Source organism: Actinia tenebrosa, unplaced genomic scaffold, assembly GCF_029948245.1.
Source record: "Actinia tenebrosa isolate PJP-AT-01 unplaced genomic scaffold, QUT_ActTen_1.0 PGA_scaffold4__44_contigs__length_22323623, whole genome shotgun sequence".
Taxonomy (NCBI): Eukaryota; Metazoa; Cnidaria; class Anthozoa; order Actiniaria; family Actiniidae; genus Actinia; species Actinia tenebrosa.
The window spans coordinates 7,890,512-7,910,174 of record NW_028292581.1 but is presented as its reverse complement, the minus strand read 5'-3'; the positions used below and the strand labels follow the sequence as shown (position 1 = coordinate 7,910,174).

General features: G+C 36.3%; 2 protein-coding genes across 5 annotated transcripts in view; one reads left to right on the top strand and one right to left on the bottom strand.

Moving 5' to 3' along the window:
* Positions 1 to 160: 160 nt before the first annotated feature.
* LOC116287153 (solute carrier family 35 member B1-like) overlaps positions 161 to 19,663 on the bottom strand; it is a 29,335-nt gene continuing 9,832 nt past the window's right edge. Inside the window, exons 3-9 of the mRNA XM_031693798.2 lie at positions 18,785 to 18,921; positions 18,561 to 18,591; positions 18,117 to 18,220; positions 17,401 to 17,463; positions 16,633 to 16,759; positions 16,122 to 16,228; positions 161 to 1,819 (exon numbers count right to left, since the gene is read on the bottom strand). Of these exons, the coding sequence (XP_031549658.1) occupies positions 1,622 to 1,819; positions 16,122 to 16,228; positions 16,633 to 16,759; positions 17,401 to 17,463; positions 18,117 to 18,220; positions 18,561 to 18,591; positions 18,785 to 18,921 (767 nt within the window). The 3' untranslated portion in view covers positions 161 to 1,621. The remainder of the gene's footprint in view (positions 1,820 to 16,121; positions 16,229 to 16,632; positions 16,760 to 17,400; positions 17,464 to 18,116; positions 18,221 to 18,560; positions 18,592 to 18,784; positions 18,922 to 19,663) is intronic.
* On the top strand, positions 7,369 to 15,674 carry LOC116287152 (adenosine receptor A3). Of its 4 annotated transcripts, XM_089036712.1 has the most exons (3): positions 7,369 to 7,681; positions 10,727 to 10,923; positions 14,300 to 15,674. In XM_089036712.1, the coding sequence occupies exon 3, from the start codon at positions 14,313 to 14,315 to the stop codon at positions 15,390 to 15,392; it is 1,080 nt and encodes a 359-aa protein (XP_088892838.1). In that variant the 5' UTR covers positions 7,369 to 7,681; positions 10,727 to 10,923; positions 14,300 to 14,312; the 3' UTR covers positions 15,393 to 15,674. The 4 variants fall into 4 exon arrangements, with proteins under 4 accessions (XP_088892838.1, XP_031549652.2, XP_031549651.2 ...); XM_031693792.2 differs by lacking the exon at positions 10,727 to 10,923; XM_031693791.2 differs by lacking the exons at positions 7,369 to 7,681; positions 10,727 to 10,923 and adding an exon at positions 12,789 to 12,972.

Sequence of the window (19,663 nt, the reverse complement as noted above, 5' to 3'; positions counted from 1 at the left end):
TTGCAAGAGTGTTTACCTGGTGCAATGGAGACGAAATGGTTGCCAAAAGCAGAAGAAACGAATTCTACTTTTTGCAGCTTATTGTCTCGCAACATTTTTTCAAATTGCGCTTGAGTCACAGCGCCGTTGCGAGACAAGTTGAAAAGAAAATAAAGAGTAGTTTGTAAAATTTCATGTTTATTCTATGTTTCGAGAATTTTTCTTGCAAGATTGTTAGTTCAATTATGACTAATATTTGCAGGCATTTGATTTGTATTGATGTAAGGGAACGATAAGTTCCCATAAGTAAGCATTTGGGTTGTTTCTACATTCTAGTGGTACAAGGTATTCAGGTGGGAAACCCAGAAATCTTCAATGACAATTGAAGTTTCCCACACATCTTAAAATAAACCTAATCACTATTGTCACATCTTGACCACTTGTCATTACCCTAAGTTTTATTCCTTTCTCATCTTTCATGGTATTAACCCAAATCCCTCGACTTGAAACGGTTGTTTGACAGAAATAGGGTAACTCTGGTATCTGCCATTATGGTAACTTGTCTTACTATCAGAAAAAATACTGGAGGACTTAGCAATTTATACCCTGGTCCCAGAGGCTCGACGATTTTTCTCCCGGCCACGTATATTTTGAGCCGCGAATACTGTCACAACGTTTAGGTATTGATGGTTTTCATGGCCGCCATGTTGGAGGAATTTAACAAAAGATTCGTCATAAGTCTCTTTTGTTATATCCTCCAACATGGCCGCCGTATCTTTTGTTATTACATTCTCTTGGGAATGATTGAAAACCATCATTATGCAACAAGAAAACTCGTCTCGCAAAAAGAAGTAACGCATTTCTCAATCTCTTTTTCTCTAAGGCCTGCTTTACAAGAGGTTAATAATCCGCCAGCTAGGGTCAATAGATAGCTCGGATTTACAAGAATCTCTCTATCCAACAGACAGGGTAACCCTAGCACTAGGGTAGCCCGAGTGCTTTTGTAAAAATAAATAAGAGCACATTTATTGAAGTAAGGGAAGCCCTGAGCATTAGGGTAGCCAGAGTGCTAGGGTTACCAAAGAGGCCCTAATCAAGTGTTACGAAGCTCAGTAGTGACACCAGGATAACACTTTCCATGAACTGTAACTTGCTTTGAAGTGCCCGGCGTATATGTAGGCATGGGTAACCATGCACAAAAACACGAAAATAAACAAAAAAATACTGTCATTTTTATATTTCATTCGATCAAATGACTAAACATAATCTTAATAAATATAATAATAATGACTTTTTATATAATTACCAATGAAATATCTATTTTTCTCTATTTCGAAAAATTGATATCTTCACACGTGAAAATAACATGTTATTTTCACGTGTGAAAATAACACCATTGCGATGGCTATTCAAAAATACACGGAAAGAGTTGCCTGAAAAAGCCAAAACATACTTTCATTGATAATTATATAATAAACAGAATATTACATGGGCGCTTGGAGATACGAAATTTATCTTCTCGTGTTGAAAATCTCTCACTCGTTCGCTGCGCTCACTTGTGAGAGATCTTTTCAACACTCGAAGATTAATTTCGTATCTCCGCGCGCCCATGTAATATCCTCTATATCTGACTTTCCATATTTTAATGTTTTTTTGTTTTTCCGTAAATGCTGTCAGCTCCAAGACCAACAAAGACACTGACAACTCCAACCCACTGTCTCGTCGTTAACAGGTTACCAAACAGTAAGACAGATCCAAGGATTGTGAAGAACTTTCTGGTTGTAGTGACAATGGAGCAGGATAATGGGCCAAAATTGGCTACTGTCATGAAGATGAAGTTCTAAAGAGAAAATAAGAAGTGTATAGGTCAAAGAGAAAAAAACGCTCGTGTGATGGTTTAGGAATGTCCCTCCACCGAAAGTCGATTGGGACAAAATTTGCTCATTATCTCAGTTGAAGAAATAAAAATATAACACAAAAACACCGATCTTTCATTTTGTTTTCTTGTGTTTACAACCTCCAGTGGTGATGGATTCCAAGGAATAAGAATAACTAAGTTACTGTCAGAAGCGAAATACACTGATAAAATTATAAAATGTCTCCCTCAGTTTCTAGTGGCAGCCAAAGTTGGCCGGAACAAGAATAAGCTTTTGCGCATGCAACCTCGTTTACAAGCGCTCACGATAAGTTAAACCGTGACTTGGGGGAGAGGGGAGATGGGGGCTGGGGTCTATCCTCATGGCCCGTATTAGCCATTCCGAAGTTGAAGACAAAACTGGGTCGCGTTCGCATCGGAGTGCATTGAAGATTGTTTTAGGGACATATCTTCAAGATGGCGTCTATTGTATCCTCTAAAATAGTCCCCACAGTGCGCTTTAATGCCAACTCGTCCAAGTATTTTCCCTCAACCTCGAAATAGCTAATGCCGTGCTTAGAAAGGGTTCCCTGTTTGGCGGCAAAATTACATGATGGGTCATTGCAAGCACAATTTTATTGGGCAATTCGAGTAGGTTTTTTAAATATTTTTGAAGGAGCTCTATTTGCCTTAGTTACTTTACAACATGATTTATGCTGCTTTTAAAAAAGCCATTCCACCTTCGTTAAGATTTCGACATCATTAGGAGTCGAAAGGTAAATGACGGAAATGTCGAAGCAAGAATTGGATGGATGAACATGAATATATGTCATCAATCATTAAACACAATTGCACAACGAAAAGTCATTAATAAATACTGTACGTGTAACGTTTAAGTACATAAACCGTGTATATATAGCCAGTCAGCCTATTACATAACGTTCAAGCACATGTACGTTATGCTGCAATACCTCAGTGATGAATAAACTTATATGTAATCAACGAGTAGACATGATTGCATAACGAAAGCCCAACATGCTGTACGTGCATGAATGGAATGACCATAAATATACTATTTAGTGAGTCATGTAAAACTATTGTATAACGCTCAAACACATATACTACAAGTTGAAATATATCAAGAATGGAAATAGGATCAGGAAACTACGCAAACCTTTATTACAATAATCAAAATTGTAATTTAACACCTAAGCCTAACAACCTTTACCAAAACCATCATCATTATCATCCATATTTTTTTTAAATACACATATATACATAGGCAAGAGTAAAAGTTTGTTTAAAAATTTTGAACGTTTTCGACAAGTGTCATCTTCAGAAAGGCAGGAGTTCGGCATGTATATTTTTGAAAAAAAATTCTTATCAGCGAATTATTATGAAACAAAAGAATTTAAAGAAACGAAGCGAAAAGGCTAGAGATAGGGGAAATCCTGCGGACGACAGACATATATCCCAGACATATTTCCGTTAAGTAAGTTGGAAGTGTTTGCATGGCAATACTGTGCAAGTGTTGTTCTTGACAAGTGACCATCACTGTTAATATCTTGTGAACTTATATCTTGTGTAATTAAGCTATGTTCTATAAGGACTTTGGTGTCTTGGGGCATGTCAGTCTGAATCACACTGATGTACAAATTAAAACTAAAGGAAAACAAAAAAGACTAATAGGAAAACTGCATATTACTAATCGAAAGGCGATTGATAACCGACCTCAATGTCCGAACTGCTTTAGCAAATCACAATCACAGATATGGAGCTTATATTTCTACTTCTTGATAAAGATGTATGTTTCTATGCAGTACATGGTGAATCGAAGTATTCCGTGCTTTGGCAGGCAATTATGGTCTACACTAAATGGTTGACAGACAAGGTTAGGTTAGGACTTTGAAAGAAACCATCGTTGAATATTTTTTTATGCAAATGTGAATAGTATTTTTGTTTAATGCCTATACCACATTTCCCCACCTCTTTTCAAATTCCACTTTTTACCGCGTTTTTCGTTCTCATTTTCTTCCCGCTTTATAAACATAACAATTCGTTTGTCGGAGCTTCTAGTTTCCAAACTAAATATCTAGTTTTGTCACAACGAAAAACACAAAACACAATTGGATATCAGCCTCGGTCTCTTATACTTCCGACTACTCTACCAAAAGAGATTGTAAACATCATTTTATGGACATTTTTTTTGTTGACTTGGATTATTTTAATTCCTGTTCTTCTGAAGAAGGGAAAAAATGTCCCTTGAATAGATCTGATTGAATTAACCTTACTAACTTCATTAGCATGATTTTGTTTTTGCTTTTTTCTTTTTTGCATTGATGAAGGCTGACAAAAGATAGTTAATTACTTAATTACAAATTGAATGCTCTTAAACCGAAGATGAATGGCCGATTTATTTGGCTGCCTGAAAATCCTCACATCCCCTAAGATTGTTCAATTAAAAAAGGCAAGCAAAAGCAATAATAGAAAGGAAGGTTTGGCGCCAAGATAGTTCTCATGAAAATAAATGAAGTTCCGACTCTATTTTATTAGGATTCCTTTTCATTCCAGTTCCTTTATCTTTCTCTCATTCTCCTTCCTTCTTTACCTTTCATTTCTCATTTACCTATTGTTCTATTCCCTTTTATTGAATGTTATTTCTACTCTTTTCTTAGTTGATATTTCTGATTTGGCTTTCTTTCTTTTTTCTTGCCTTCGATTCTCTTTCCTTGCTTTCTTTTTCTTTCCTTTCCTTTCCTATTTTATTATGCGAAGAACTATTCTATTATAATAACAGTTCAAATAAAGGATGTTCTTAGGATTTAGGCTTACATTATTTATCTTAAGGTTATTTATTGATCTCGGCTCAGAAAAGTGTTTTTTTCTACTTTATCCCAAAAGAGTATTAAAATTAAATTTAACTTTAAATCTGCGGAGTTAAACTAAAAGTAGAACATTGTAGGCAAAATTTTAAAAAACGTGATTTTTAGAAATAAAAAGGCGCGATTTGCAAAGTTACATTTTCAGTAAAGAGGTCCAGCCCCAAACTATTCTCTTCTCTTCTCTTCCATATTTGAATAATCTCAATGTTACAAGGGAAACCAAGTGTCTCCAGGGCAATGATGTGCGTCATCTACAGTGGAGCCGATATATAGGCTATCTTTTGTCACAAACAGTTTCTATTTGTAGCGAATGCGTTTGAAAACCAGTTGGCATGCACTTATAGGCAACATTATAAGCCAGTTTTCCAATAATTTTCCGCGACAAGCACCTTTTGGAAACCGTAAAACGGAAAAGAATAATCCTCTTTTATTGACTTAAAAAATTGTTATAATTAAGAGGATTGCGACAAATTTGAAATGTTCTGCTCAGTTACCGATATAACAGTTAAGGACACTCGAGAAGGGCGGGCGTGCGCATTCTGCCCCCCTGAGCTGAATCGAAAGGAAAATTGGGCTTCATCTAAGGAGACAATGCAGTCCGATGACACTGGAGATTCAAAACGAGTAAAGATAGCTTTTAACGCAACTCGCATGATGGCACTTAAAGATTCATTCCTACGAACTCGGCATTTGAGAAAAGAGAAAGAAAAGAGGCACTCTTTAGTATGACCTCCTTTGGCTGAATCTCAGGTCAGTCAATTTGACAAACTACGGCGGCATGGGTGAGAATAAGAGGCGGCATGAGGCACTGTGAAGCCAAAGCATCAAAAAACGCATGCAATCTTAGGCCGGCGACAGGGAGCTTTACAGACCAGAGTTAGTAAGGCGACAAACAGCCATACTGTCTGGTTGACATAGGGCAAAAATAAACGGTCCAATTATTCACTGTAAACACAACTTTACAAGCTTAGAGGGGGTTAACGGCATGTTCTGGGTAAAACAGGGGGGAAAAATCGCTTTTGGGAGGTGAATTAATTTCATGTAATATTATTGCATTGCTCTCGCTTCAACACATGGCTGTTGCGAAAATCCTTCATAAATGTTTCTGGAATGAAAATAATATTTTGACTGAAAAACGAATAATTTTGAAATTCAAAGTTGCCAGCAAAGTAGCTAAAATATTTTCCAGGTTTCAAAGCTAAAATATAAGTCCTTGAAAACAAAGAGAATAAACTTGAACTGGCGTTACTATTAGCCATTCCGAGGTTAAAAAAAGAAACTGGGTCGAGTTGGCATTGCAATGCATTGTGGGGCTGTTTTAAGGGGCGAAATAGGCGCCATCTTGAAATTTGTTCCCTAAAACAGAACCACAATGCACTGCAATACCAACTCGACCCTGTTCTTCCTCAACCTTGGAATGGCTAATAGAGGATTAACAATAAGCGCCGCTCACCTATTCTCTTAGGGATAATAAAGTCTTTTAAATATCCGATTATTCACCGGAAAACATGAGTTTGGTTTCGATTTCTTATTGAAAATCGAAATCGAAACCAAAAGAATAAAATAAAATAAAATAAATTAGAAGTTTACACAATCCAACTGACGCCTTCGCATTATGATGTATGTGTTACTATTCCATTTAATAAGCCAGTTTGTTTGTATTTCTTTATCCCGTTATTTGAACTTTGGGCGCCATTTCTTGGTAATAACACCGTTTACTATGAATGAGAAAAATTAAAACCTCTCACATAAGAAAACACAGACAGATAAAAATTTTTACTAATCACCTATGTCAACTATGCCAAGAAAGTTTGAACATTATCCTAAGTCAGCTACTGAGGGATTTTAAGCTCTAATCGACCAGATAAGCAAGTTTCCTTTATGGACCAATTAGCAGAGCCCACCAATACGACACCACGGGACTAGACGTCGAGTGATAAGATGTTAAGAAGGAATGCTCAATATAAACCCTTTCCCAATGCGCTTAAAGGATGACTGCCTTGATAGATCGACGAGGCTCAAATTGATTATTTCAGTACTGCATTTTCTTAGAGTACTTCGACTTACTTCGACTTACTTAACTTACTTACAGACACCCCCCTCCCCCCTCTTCAAAATTATTTCAAAGCCAGGTTAACAGGCTGAGAGAGAAACATAAAAGAAATGTCACAAATTCTATTGTGAAAAAAAATACAAGTTCACTCTTCTCTCCTCCCCTCTCCCCTTACTACATCAGACTCACTGACAGAAATGGCATTTGAAGACATTTTTGTTATAAAAAGATCAGTTATTTTGGAGCCAAGGGTTTTCTATTTTAGGAAAGATTGGTGATTAGATTGATCCGCCAGACCCACGCAGCACGTGCTTCGTTACCGCCCTTGTCAAGAAACTCATATACCATCAAATAAAATACCAACAATTATGTATTGTTGTACTTGCACAATTTCGTATTCAATGCTAGTTCTAGCGGGTCTACCGGCGTTATTAAAAAAAAAAAAATCAGCCTATTGTATTTGTCTTCCGTAACTCACACGTATATACTAGACGAATATCAACAAACACCTAAGGCCACGTACACTATCACATGGAGTTCATGATCAAAAGAGCATTTCGCAAGAAACATCACGTCTCACTTCAAACTGGGGTTAACTATAAAATATTTTCCCGAAATCCCTATAGTATTCACTTCTAAGTACTGTGAGATTAGTATCGTGCACTCACTCAGCTGATATGTAGTCTAAGTGTCCTTTAGGCTTTATTTTTGTTATCTTACTGAATATCATACTGTTTGGGCTACCTTTGGTCTAAAGCACTCATTGACTACACATCATCGAAACGACCGGCAGAGGAGTCAGTTTTCTTCTCGTTTTTCTCTCGCCCGCCCGCGGACAGAAGTATAGTATCGACAACAGCGTTCGTCACTGAACTATTTCTTTCGAGACCTTCATTCATTGTATTTTAACAGGTAAGAAACTCTTCGAAATCATCTATTCCATTACGATCACGTCGTTGATAACTTAACTAGTTCGTACCATAAGAACTGAAAAATTCGGCGTCAAGGTTGTCATCACCAAGTAAAATAATACTTATGTTTGAGGACCGAGCGCATCATTTCTAATACACTGGCTTCCTCTACAAACCCCTGTTTTATAATCGCCATTTTTCGTGTCAGTTGTAACAAAATCCTGTATAAGCGAGTTATATTATTATGTAGGCGAGGGATACCAACATTTTTGTGCGAATAACCACGCATACATTGTGTGTACACCTAGTTTAGAAACAGGTTGTCGGATGAAGATCTGAAATCTTGAATGTGAGACCGAGTCGCAAGCTGCGAATTGTAATATATTCCCAGCCGTACAACATAGTTTCCTTTTAGATTCGAACACGAGACATGACTTTTTCGTATTTTAAGCAGAAAACATGAAAGCACAGATATTCTGTTTATTCTTGTATCACACATTTTTGATCTCGGACCGACAACGTTTTTGAAACAGGTGTATATTGAAGTTTGAATTTGAAGTTGTGGTCATATATCGCCTATCGAACAGCTATGATATTGTAGGGAGAAAGCAAGCGATTTTAGGTGCGAATGTGCGTTACATTTTACTTAACAAAATGGTTTTCAGTTGGCAAAAATTGGAGAAATAAAACACCTAGACCGTTCTTAAGTTTACTAAGTTTACGAGTATGATAGCGATAACAACAGACTACGAAAATTACATCTACCAAGTTTCTCTTTAAGGTTTATGAACGTTCATTTTTCCCTACTAAAAACATGCACCTGATACTGATAGCAAAATAGATTAACAACAGATCTAGAAAAGTGAATTTAGAGCCAGGTTGCAGGGCATAACCGAAGAAAAGCAAGCAAAAATAGCACAGTCTAATCAAAATAAACCGTCAAGATTCACTGAGACTTTTATCTGCAAAAACTAAGCATATTTGCAAATTTGGTTTAAATCCATCCTGCTCCAACACCAGAATTTAATTACAATTCTTCAAACTACACTATTTGGTTGACAACACGTCAAGATTTGTAAACGTTGGATTGCATTTAAGAACGGAAAAACGTTCTTTACGATATAAGATGACAGAGAAAAAAGGATCAGTGTGAAACTTGAAGTCGAACTTGAGTGGAAGGCTTCAAAACGGTAAATGTTTATGCTTTCCTACAGAATACTGAATCGGTTAATTCATCCGAGCTGTCAGCTTTAGAAAAAAGATAAAGTCCATCGTTAACCGTGCAATATATATATATATTTTTTCAATAATAAAAATCAGTAATTATAAGGAATACTAAAAGAACTTTCTTTCTGTGAGTTTTGGCGGGACTAATTTGGAGTCCAAATGAATGATAGGTTCGCGCTTCGTGCTAAATAATGTTGAATTCGCTTTGATTGGCACCAAAAACTCAGGAAACCAACACTGCAGTACTTACTTGTTTGCTCAAAGCGAACGCGCTAATGGAATAACCTTTTTATGAATCCAATGTCAAAAACCATTTCTGACGAGTTTTGCATGGGTTCCTCTGGGTACATAACAGAGAATTAAGAACTGAATGCTGTGCTACAATTTACACAAGGTTAGTTTTTTTGAGCAATCGTTTTTATGTGATTCAATTTAAGGAAAAATAAACGTTTTGACCAAGAACAATTACATACCGAATGCGAAGATAGGTAACCTTAGAGCTCAAAAACTAAAACAAGTGTTGATATACCATTACCACAATAGCGGAGCCGTGTTTTTACCAAGTGAAATAAATCGAAAAGTCATATCAACTTTGGATAACTTTTACTTTGTTAAAAAGGGAGAAACTGAAGAAAAGCTAAAATGACATAGAAATTTAAATTTTAATGAGAAAAAAAAAAAAAGGATTATGATAAAGCATCACTAACAATTAATTAAAAGAAAGACTTAAGTTTATCCTTTTTATTTTTTTGCGATAACTGTTTACATATCCCCATAGTGTTGCCTAGATATTGTGAACTTTAGAAAAACTTCCTTCAACAACAACAACAAAAAAACAATATTGAATGGATGGGATGGACTAGATGTTAAAAAGATAAAAACGATATGTTGCATATACTGTATCTTCAATATAATTCAAGAAACCACAACAAATACTCAAGGGTTTGAAACTAAGAGGCTTATAACTTTGATTTTAATTTTTCCCCGAATTTTTGGTGAACCCACGCTTTAGTCACTGTGGAGTTTAAGAAAAAGATACGAATAAAAACAAAGTCATGCGGAAGACTTGCATTAAAAGTTCTAAGGAAGAACGAGCCGCTTATAATTCGGCGTAGCCAAAAAAATTATATGTCATTAAGGAAGCATAAATGTGAACGACTGAAAATTAAGTCACCGTAGAGTTTAAGATAAACATACGAATACAAACAAAAACATGCAGACTTGGACTAAGAGATTCTAAGGAAGAACGAGTCACTAATAATTCGGAGTAACCAAAATATTTTGTTATAAGCATAAATGTGAATGCATGAAAATTAAGTCACTGTAGAGTTTAAGATAAAGACACGAATAAAAACAAAGTCATGAAGACTTGGATAATGATATTCTAACGAAGAACGAGTCACTAATAATTCGGAGTAACCAATATATTTTGTCATAAGCATAAATGTGAATGCATGAAAATTAAGTCACTGTAGAGTTTAAGATAAAGACATGAATAAAAACAAAGTCATGAAGACTTGGATTAAGATATTCTAACGAAGAACGAGTCACTAATAATTCGGAGTAACCAAAAACTATGTTATTTAAGAAAGCATAAATGTGAACGACTGAAAATATGTGGCTAATTCCCACGCTTTTGGTTATTAGTAGAGTTGCACATGAAAGAGACAGTAACATTAGAAGCACATTAGCACTAAGCCTGTCATGCAATCGCACTCTTTTCACGCTATACTTCATCGTGCACGTCAGATTTTTGGTTAAGCATGACAAACACACCAACTAAACAACGGAAACTAAACTAGTTTGTAATTTATTGCAGACCAATTTAGTCCTAAAAGCTGAAATACGAGAAGAAAGAAGGAGTGGAAGAACAAATCAAGCAATTATACGTTAATGTTGTCACACAGTTGACGATGTCATTTTCGATCAGCTACGCCTTCGTGATATAATAGTACTGTAAAGCTGTTAAATCAGTGCATGATAAGACATCGGCTAAAGCATCGGTATAAAAACAAGGTATTATTATTCTGCGCATAACTTTAATCAGTTCGTATTATCATCTTCATCTTATTTTTGTTTCTTTATTTTTACATAGCAGTTTTCGTAAGGACGGGAAGCTATGAGAGTTATAGAACTTATTACATGGTGTGGTTGGCCTAAAGTGGTTTCCCTTTTTTTTTTTTTTTTTTTGTGCGTTTCATTTAAACAAGGGCTCAAGCCGTTAAACTAGCTTTGAGTTCTCCACCCTAGATAAACGGCACAGTCGGAAAAAAGTTAATATTCAAAAGGAGCTGTGTAGTGTTTTTCTTTTCTGTTCTCCTTTAAGTCAATATCACCTTTGTATGCATTCAATTCTCATCAAAACTTCAAGAGTTTTGCCTCAACGTGATCATTGGCAAGGTAAGAGACGCTCTTGTGATCTTCGGCTTTCATGATTTTAGCAGATTTATATTAGGCGACGTTTTTCCGATTCTCCTCTAAATGCGACACGACTCGCATTCATAATAAGATTTTAGCAAACAGATGTTCATTGATTAAGTATGTTTCTTTCAGCGTCAAAGCAATATTTTTAAAAATATTCTTTATCAAAAAACGCAGACAAGCTGATTTAATTTTCCAAAGCACCACTCGCATCCACGTAAAACGAAAATTCATCCTTCAAAATAAAATCAAAAACACCATACCACCTTTTTCACTTCTATAAATAAAATCCACCAGGATGTGCTCAATTTAGGAAATTAGTATTTGTCCTATTTCGTTTATCCCACTTAAGGTGGCTTCATATATTTTCGCGGGGCTTTAGAAGGTAAAACAACTAGAATTTTTTTTATAGCAGCGACTAGTAAATACCATAGCAGCGACACGTCAGCCACAAAACGGACCCTTTCTGCCATTAAAAACTTAAAATCTCGAGTTTCCCGTGGTCAATCTTTTTTAGATTGTGTAATACGAAGGTTTGTTTTGTTACGTATTATATGACTGCGTTTTATTGAAATCGTGACTACAAAAACCAAGATATTAAAGAAATATCGATTTTCAAAATAAAAAATTTTCTGTAGTCCAAATATTTTTCATATTGCGGTAGTTGCCTTATCATTCTACGAAGAAAAAATTGTAGAAATTTTAAAATGTTTGACCACGTAGTTTTCGAGTTGTTTTTTTTTTTAAATAACGCATTCCACCGACTTTTCGTGACGTCATGCTCTTATTAATTTACTGCATTTCATCACTTAGAGCCTCTTTTTTAAACCTTCATTTGAGTTGAAAGGGTTGGTACGTTTATTTTTGGGTAGTTAGAGCATTCGCAGTAAACGTCTTTAAGATGGTTTTAGCCCTTTATCCCTTTCAGTCAGTGAGAAATTCATGACCCTCCTATTAAGGCGCGATTACACGCAACAGTTTTCTCTGCAACTTGTCTCGTAAGAGCGTTGCGACACACGTTGCAAGAGTGTCTACACGGTGCAACGGAGACGTAATCGCTGCCAAAAGTAGAAACGAATTCTACTTTTTACAACGATTGCTGCAACTTGTCTATCAACATTTTACAAATTTCGCTGTAGGTTACACGCTGCAATGCTCCATGCGAACAAGTTGCAGAGAAAGTTGCTCCGTGTAATCGCGCCTTTAAATCATCAAGGAAACGAACTACCTATACTTAGTTTGCAATGAATATAGTATCTCTTGCCAAGTGATGTCAATAGGAAATAAGAAATTTTCGCCAAGTCATGTACGAATGTGGTTCCCTTATCACATGGTTTCCTTTAACTAGGGGGCGAATGGGCCATTAATTACAACCAGCTAAGCTTCCTATAAGAGTAGTATTTCTTGCCAAGTGATGTCAATAAGATACGAGAAATTGTCGCCAAGTCATGTACGACTGTGGTTCCCTTATCACATGGTTTCCTTTAAATTAGGGGGCGAATGAGCCATTAATTACAACCAGCTAAGCTTTCAATAAAAGTAGTATCTCTTGCCAAGTGATGTCAATGGAATATTAAGAAACGTTTGCCGAGTCATGTACGACTGTGCTTTCATTATGACTGTATGGTTTCCTTTAACTAGGAGGTGAATGAGCCATTAACTACAACCAGTTAAGCTTGTTAATAACTGAATAGTATTTCTTGCCGAGTGATGTCAATGGGATATTATTAAGAAATTTTCGCCGAGTTATGTACGACTGTGCTTTCGTTATGACACGAGCGAGCCAAAGGGGTATTTGACTAATTAAGATCTTAAAGGCGGTTCAAATCAACCTACTTCCAATACAAGAGTGCTTTATATTGGCTGATATCAAGATATAAACTGAATTGAGTTGCAATTACGAGTATTTCAAAGACCGACTAAGGAACGTGGACATTGGGCATATAAGTCAGTCACCATCTTTTCGATAGAAATAGCTTTCACTATTTTTAATATATGTATATATCACTACGAGTCCCACTACGACAACGATCTACATATATTTAGCCGACAGCCGCAGGTATGTGTGTGACATATTTATTGATCACACAGTTATTGAAGAATGAAGTTCAATTTAGCGATATAATCGCCCGAAAAAGGTTATAAACATTTTAAAACGACAAAACAGCCGATGCATGCTTTTGTTTGGATTTAATTTGACAAAAAATGAAGGCCGAAAAAGCTGAACATCCGATTTGAAGTATTGTCATTTAGGACTTTAAAAACCCTTTTTTAGCTTATTGTCGTTTTATCGTATTGCTTTACTTCCCTCTAATGGCATGCCACATAGAGGGCATCAAAAATCTTATTAAATATGGAACTAAGCTCTGATTTCATTTTTTAGAACAAATTTCTAAAGGGTTCTTTTGGAGCAATACATATGACACAAGAATATCACGAATAAAAGACCTCGATTTAGCACCCAATGTGACACTTTCTGATTCAATATTTAAAAAATCCCAGATTGAAATATCGAAAGCCGTTATTACCAACTAAAACAGAAATAAAATATTCCATACAGTGAACATTGCATTCATTTAGCATTTGCCGGAAACGTGTTTTGAGCATAATTCCAATAATTCCAATAAAAATAGAAATGCATAAAATTAGTTTATCTAATGAAGAAAAAATGTTGGAGATAACATGTAATCCTGAGCCTTAGAGGTCAGTTAAAAGCGTCATGACAGACTGCCGGTAAAGTTGATAGCATTATATACTACTTCAAGTCAGCCTAGAAAACTTTGGTTCCACGGGCGGTTTTTCGATGAATAAAAGAAAATTTCAAAACGGGAAAGGAGTCTGACGGTAATGTCTAGCCGCTGTTGACAGGTTTCCTATGTCTAGTATTAAACCGCATATTCCATGTAGATGGCAGCCACTTTTCTAAGTGAATTTCCTGTCGAACTACTTTTAACAATCTTTCTCTTTGCAGATTACGAGGTAACATGAACAACACAACACTATCGACAACTCAAGGAAATGCTTACTCGGGCCTTTTCGCCTGGGCCACAGTATTTGGTGCTGTTGCAGTAGCCGTGGTGAGCGGTAACTCACTCATTATCTCCGCTTTTGCTGTAAATAAGAAACTTCTGCACACGCGTACCAACTACTTCCTGGTGAGCTTAGCACTGGCCGACTTGCTCGTGGGATCCTTTTCCATTCCAATGTATGTTTATGACATATTCGCATACCTGGAAAAGCGCAAGTCGTCTTTGCACAATATTTACTATGCGATAGACATTTTTACGAGCTTTGCTTCGATTTTCGCCTTGGTTTTGGTAGCAATGGAGCGGGCATTCTCTGTATATTTCCCTCACAAACACCGACTTCTTCAACGGAAAGTTTACTTCGTTCTGATTGGCTGCACGTGGATTATATCCAGTTGGCTAGCGTCGTTACGTTTCTTCAGTGGTCACAAAGAGGACAAGAATCTATTGACAACATTCTCCTACTTGATGATGACCTTTATATTCTTTTCACTCACGTTAATAACAGCTGCATACACCGCAATATGGCGTCGAGTAAATGCCCCAAATCACTCTCTACACAAGTCTCGAACACTCCACGAGAGCCGACTTGCAAAAACGTTAATCATAGTAACTTGCGCGTTTTTCTTCTGTTGGCTCCCATTTTACATCATCAGCATTGTTATATTTTACTGTCAGTCATGTTATCATCTACAAGTAGTTTACTGCAGCAAACTGCTACATTACAGCAACTCCTTGGCGAATGTTCTCATATATACACTGAGAATTCGCGAGTTTAAGCACACAATTCTACGTATATTCTGTCGAGAACCTCGCATTTCTTTGCCTAAAATCCCAACACCGAGGTACGAGCTGGCGTTCGATGGTCACGCTTTCCATGAAATCAACACACCTAATGAAATACACCTACTACACATTAACGACGTCGAGTCGGCATCACCCAAAGAACAGGATTCTGGGAAGGTAGCTGATACTCCCCCTGAACTGTGCAAACCCAGCGGAGAGCAGAACGTAAAAAAGTACTGGACTTATATATAATCTTCTTTAGCAATGTCTAGTCTTCTTTCTAGCTACATGTAAATAAAAATTCTGGTTGTGTAAATAAATAGTGCGTATTACTCTAAGGACTACAAAATTCAAATCAGTTTTTATCACAAGATAATAAGTTCGAACAGTGAAACCAGGAATGGAATCAGGTTCAAGGGTTTGATCAAAGATGTACTACAAAGTTGGACAAACTTTACACAAAAATGGCTCCGTCAATAAAGAAATGGTGCTATCGCCTGAATTCTTCTCATTAAAAAGTACTCCGTGAATCGATGTAATTCTAACTGACTAGTTGGTCTACTCCTAGTACTCCCCTTCCACCTCCTCTCCCCCTCCCCAAAGTGCCACCTCGCGGGCTGGTCTACTCGTGTATCCCCTTTTTAGGAGGGTTAGAAAAGCATCAAATTTATCCCTCGTTTCCGCGCATGAGTAAAAACGAATAGGAATTTCAGTTTTTCCTACATTTTCCAGCTGACAAACCACTCCGCTAGCGCACCTTTACAAACTTACGCACTTATTAGAGCACCTTCGCACCTTTACAAAATTCAGTTACGAACTTACGACCTCCCTTGGTCGTTTCCATTTTTAATGAGCCTGCCATCAAAAATGAGCTTTTCCTATGATGAAGTACTGAAAACGTACATGTATATTTTCCTTTCGCTATCCCCCACTTGATTTGTGACCAGTAGGTCTTCTAAAAAGAAAGATCTTAGAGCTTACCTGTCCAATTGCGCTTGTGAGACTGAATGCAAGCATATAATACAAGACATGAGGGTATCTTTCACAAAATGATATAAACTGGAACAGCTCGCCTGTTGTTACTATGCCTGGAATTTTAAAAAAAACACAAAGTTCATGGTTAGATAGTTAGCAAATTTTACCAAGCCCAACGTTTTGTCTCTTGGTTTTCAACACTTCTTTCCACTTATCGCGTCTTGATATATCACCTCTCACTTCTATCAGAATCCTCTTCAAATCAACTTTCTTATTTAAACGTTTCGACCATTTTACCTTTTCTTTTTTTTTTTTTTTTTTTTTTTGTACTCATACAAAATAAGTGGGAAAGACTTGCATGAGTGAGCCATGTAGATTCATTGGGTAATGCTCGTTAAATAACTGGAGTTGAGGGCGGGAAGTAACAGGAGGGCCACAAACCAATGCCAGAGGCATTCAAAGGGGAACAGAAAATTGTTTTCAAATCTTCAATTAGCTGAAGCAAACAAGCACTTACTGAATCCAAGTATTCCAATGGACCAAAGGTTCATATTGAACATCATATGATGTGATTGTACGTGATATTCAGCTCTCATACGATCCTGTATTGCACCTGTTAGACCATCAAAGGTAAGTGATAACAGCTGCAAAACAATGGACCCTGATGGTTAGATTTATAGATACAGAAATCCACAAAAGCTAAAGAAAAAATTAGGGGTTAAACAAATGTCAACTTGTGTGACCCAACTTAAGAGGTTTTGCACCATCATGTGACCACGCCCATAAAACAGCTTGGGCTGCCGGTGGTTGAATGGGAGAATAATAACATCCCTTTGCTCTTGGAAATTGAATTAATTTTTGTGTAAAATGGCTTGTATTGTTTCTGCCATCTAACATGGCTCTCATTGCACAAAACCTCTATAGCTGGGGGAGCTTTCAGGCAACTAAGTATCCACCACCTCTGGAAGCGAAATCTTGGATTTTGTCCTTATTGATAGATATCTCAAAAAACTACAAATGCTAGACAAGGTATTTTAGTTTAGAATTAGTCACTATGGATACCCAGTATCGAGCATTTTACAGGTTCCTTGTGAATGGGTATTTCTTTCTACAAAATCTACACACCACTTAAATCAATAAAACACCTATTTTGGACCATTGTTTTGGCCCTTTAATATACATTTAAAAAAAAAATAATAATCAATTACAAGGGGAATTCAAACAGGGACCTACAGCAACAAAATAATATTTAAATATGGTGATTAGTGACAAGTTTTTTACTTACCAATAATATTTCCCCAAGTCCAAGCAAGGTTGAATTGGCATTTTCCACAACAGTATTTGGTTTCTACAACAACAACAAAAAACATCAAAATAAATGGTGTTTACACATCATGGCCAGGTTGTAGGAAGGGCAATGCTTTTATCCAATGAATTTATCTGTCGGATAGTGCTATCCACCCTTCGTACAACCAGGCCCATATACTCATAAGTTATGGGAAGCACGGGCGGCGTAGCGGTGAGAGTGCTCGCCTCTCACCAATGCGACCAGGGTTCGAGTCCCACTGAGCTCGGTGTCGTATGTGAGTAGAGTTGTTTGTTGGTTCTCTCCTGTGCTTCGAGGGTTTTCTGGGTTCTCCGGCTTTCCTCCCTCTGCAAAAATCAACTCCTAAATTCCAATTGGAATTACAGTGAATGAATAGCTACTCTGTAGAAAATGCCACTGTTAAATCCCATTTATTTATTTATTTATTTTTATTTATTTAAAAAAGTTAGAATATAATGTATTACAATAATGGAGTCCACTGATTTGAAATTTATTTAGAAACGTTTCAAAATGACCTTTAGTGAGCTAAAAATAACATGACGAGTTAATGTGACTTATCAAGAGGACTGCCTTCAAAGGTGTTTGGTCAATCTAGTGCCAATTCTGGCCAGACATTGTCTATTGACTGGCCATTTTCTTCTTAGTTAGGCTGCCTTTAGAAAACAGACACTTACATCTTTGTACATGAACAAGGCGACTCCTGCTACAATGAGGAAAACACAAAGGTATTTCGCAAGTGGGTATCTCTTTCGTGCCAGAAGTACTCCAAGAATCATCACTAGAAATCGGGAAAAACAAAATTTTCAATGTTCTGCTTCTTATTCCACAGCACATCATTCCTTTGAAAAACATTTCTTGATTTCTTAGTAATACAATGAGTGCAATTACAAACAAAGGTTAATACTGTATTCCTAATGGAATGTCAAATTCCCAACTTAAGCTGTCCATGGATGGAGTTTTAATTTCATTTATTTTTATTTTCCATTTTTCATTTTTTATTTAAGCCTTTTTTTTCAATTACAATAACGAAAATTTCATTATTTCGTAGTGGCACATGCATGCATGCCAGTAAATTGATTTCCCCCTTAATTTAAGATTAAACTATTTATCATATATACCTGGGATTGGTTTGCATGATTTTCCTAAAACCTGTAAGAAAATAATAATCATCATACTTAATAATATATATCACAGTTGAGCCAACATTTTTATAGATTTCATTTGGGAGGAGGGGGGGGAGGTGGGCATCACAGGCATCCTTTTTCAAACTACTTTAGTCAATGATCATATGAGAAGCACTGACCAGCCTTTATTTAACTAAAGCCAGGCTATGTCTTCATACCTGTGTAGGATAGTTGACCCACTGTAATGCCTTGTTGCTTGCCAACATTGCACCAAGATAAGTGAATGCACATGCTCCATACCATAATGTTGGAGTGCTGTCCTTTTTCTCAGCTGTTTTATATGTCAAGTATATTGCTAAACAGTTCAAACAAAAAAAATACCAGTTATAATGTAATGAAAGATTTTGACTGATGAAATATCCCACACACTACTTGTATGCATTACCATGAGAATCTAATGAAAAATTTGCAAGCTACAATGAAAATTTAAAAAAAAAAATCATGTTTAAGACATTTACAGTATATATATATTTGCAGTTATTATATTTTTTTCATTTTGCAATTGCAAGCAACAAAGAAGCTTGCTTAGCTATAGCTTAGCAATTACAAATAGATTATAGAATACAGTTAACCACAATATCTAATCAGTTTAATTTACAGATATCAACCTACATAATAATTGTTGTGTATAATTATCAATAATATGCCACTGTGAAAAGTGTACCATTGAAAGACTAATTTTCATAAATTTGAGATGTCAATGAAGTCATTAAAAATGTTATTAATAGCTCTTCAAACATCATCCAGATCGAACCACATAAAATGAATGATGCCATCAAATAAATCATGATCAGGAGGTCCTTGAATATTGTAGATGTTTAAGATAATGTCATGGTAGCAAGTTTAATCAAATCAAAGACATAAGTAAATTTCCCATCAAAAGTACATTCTATTGCACACAGGAGCTACTAATTTTGCAGCTACTTATAAGGAAGCCCAATTAACTTAAATTGACTCTTCGACTTCTACAACTCACTAGCTTCCATTATTAATATATTGAACTAACACTTCAACTCTCTTACGAACGACCGCAACAT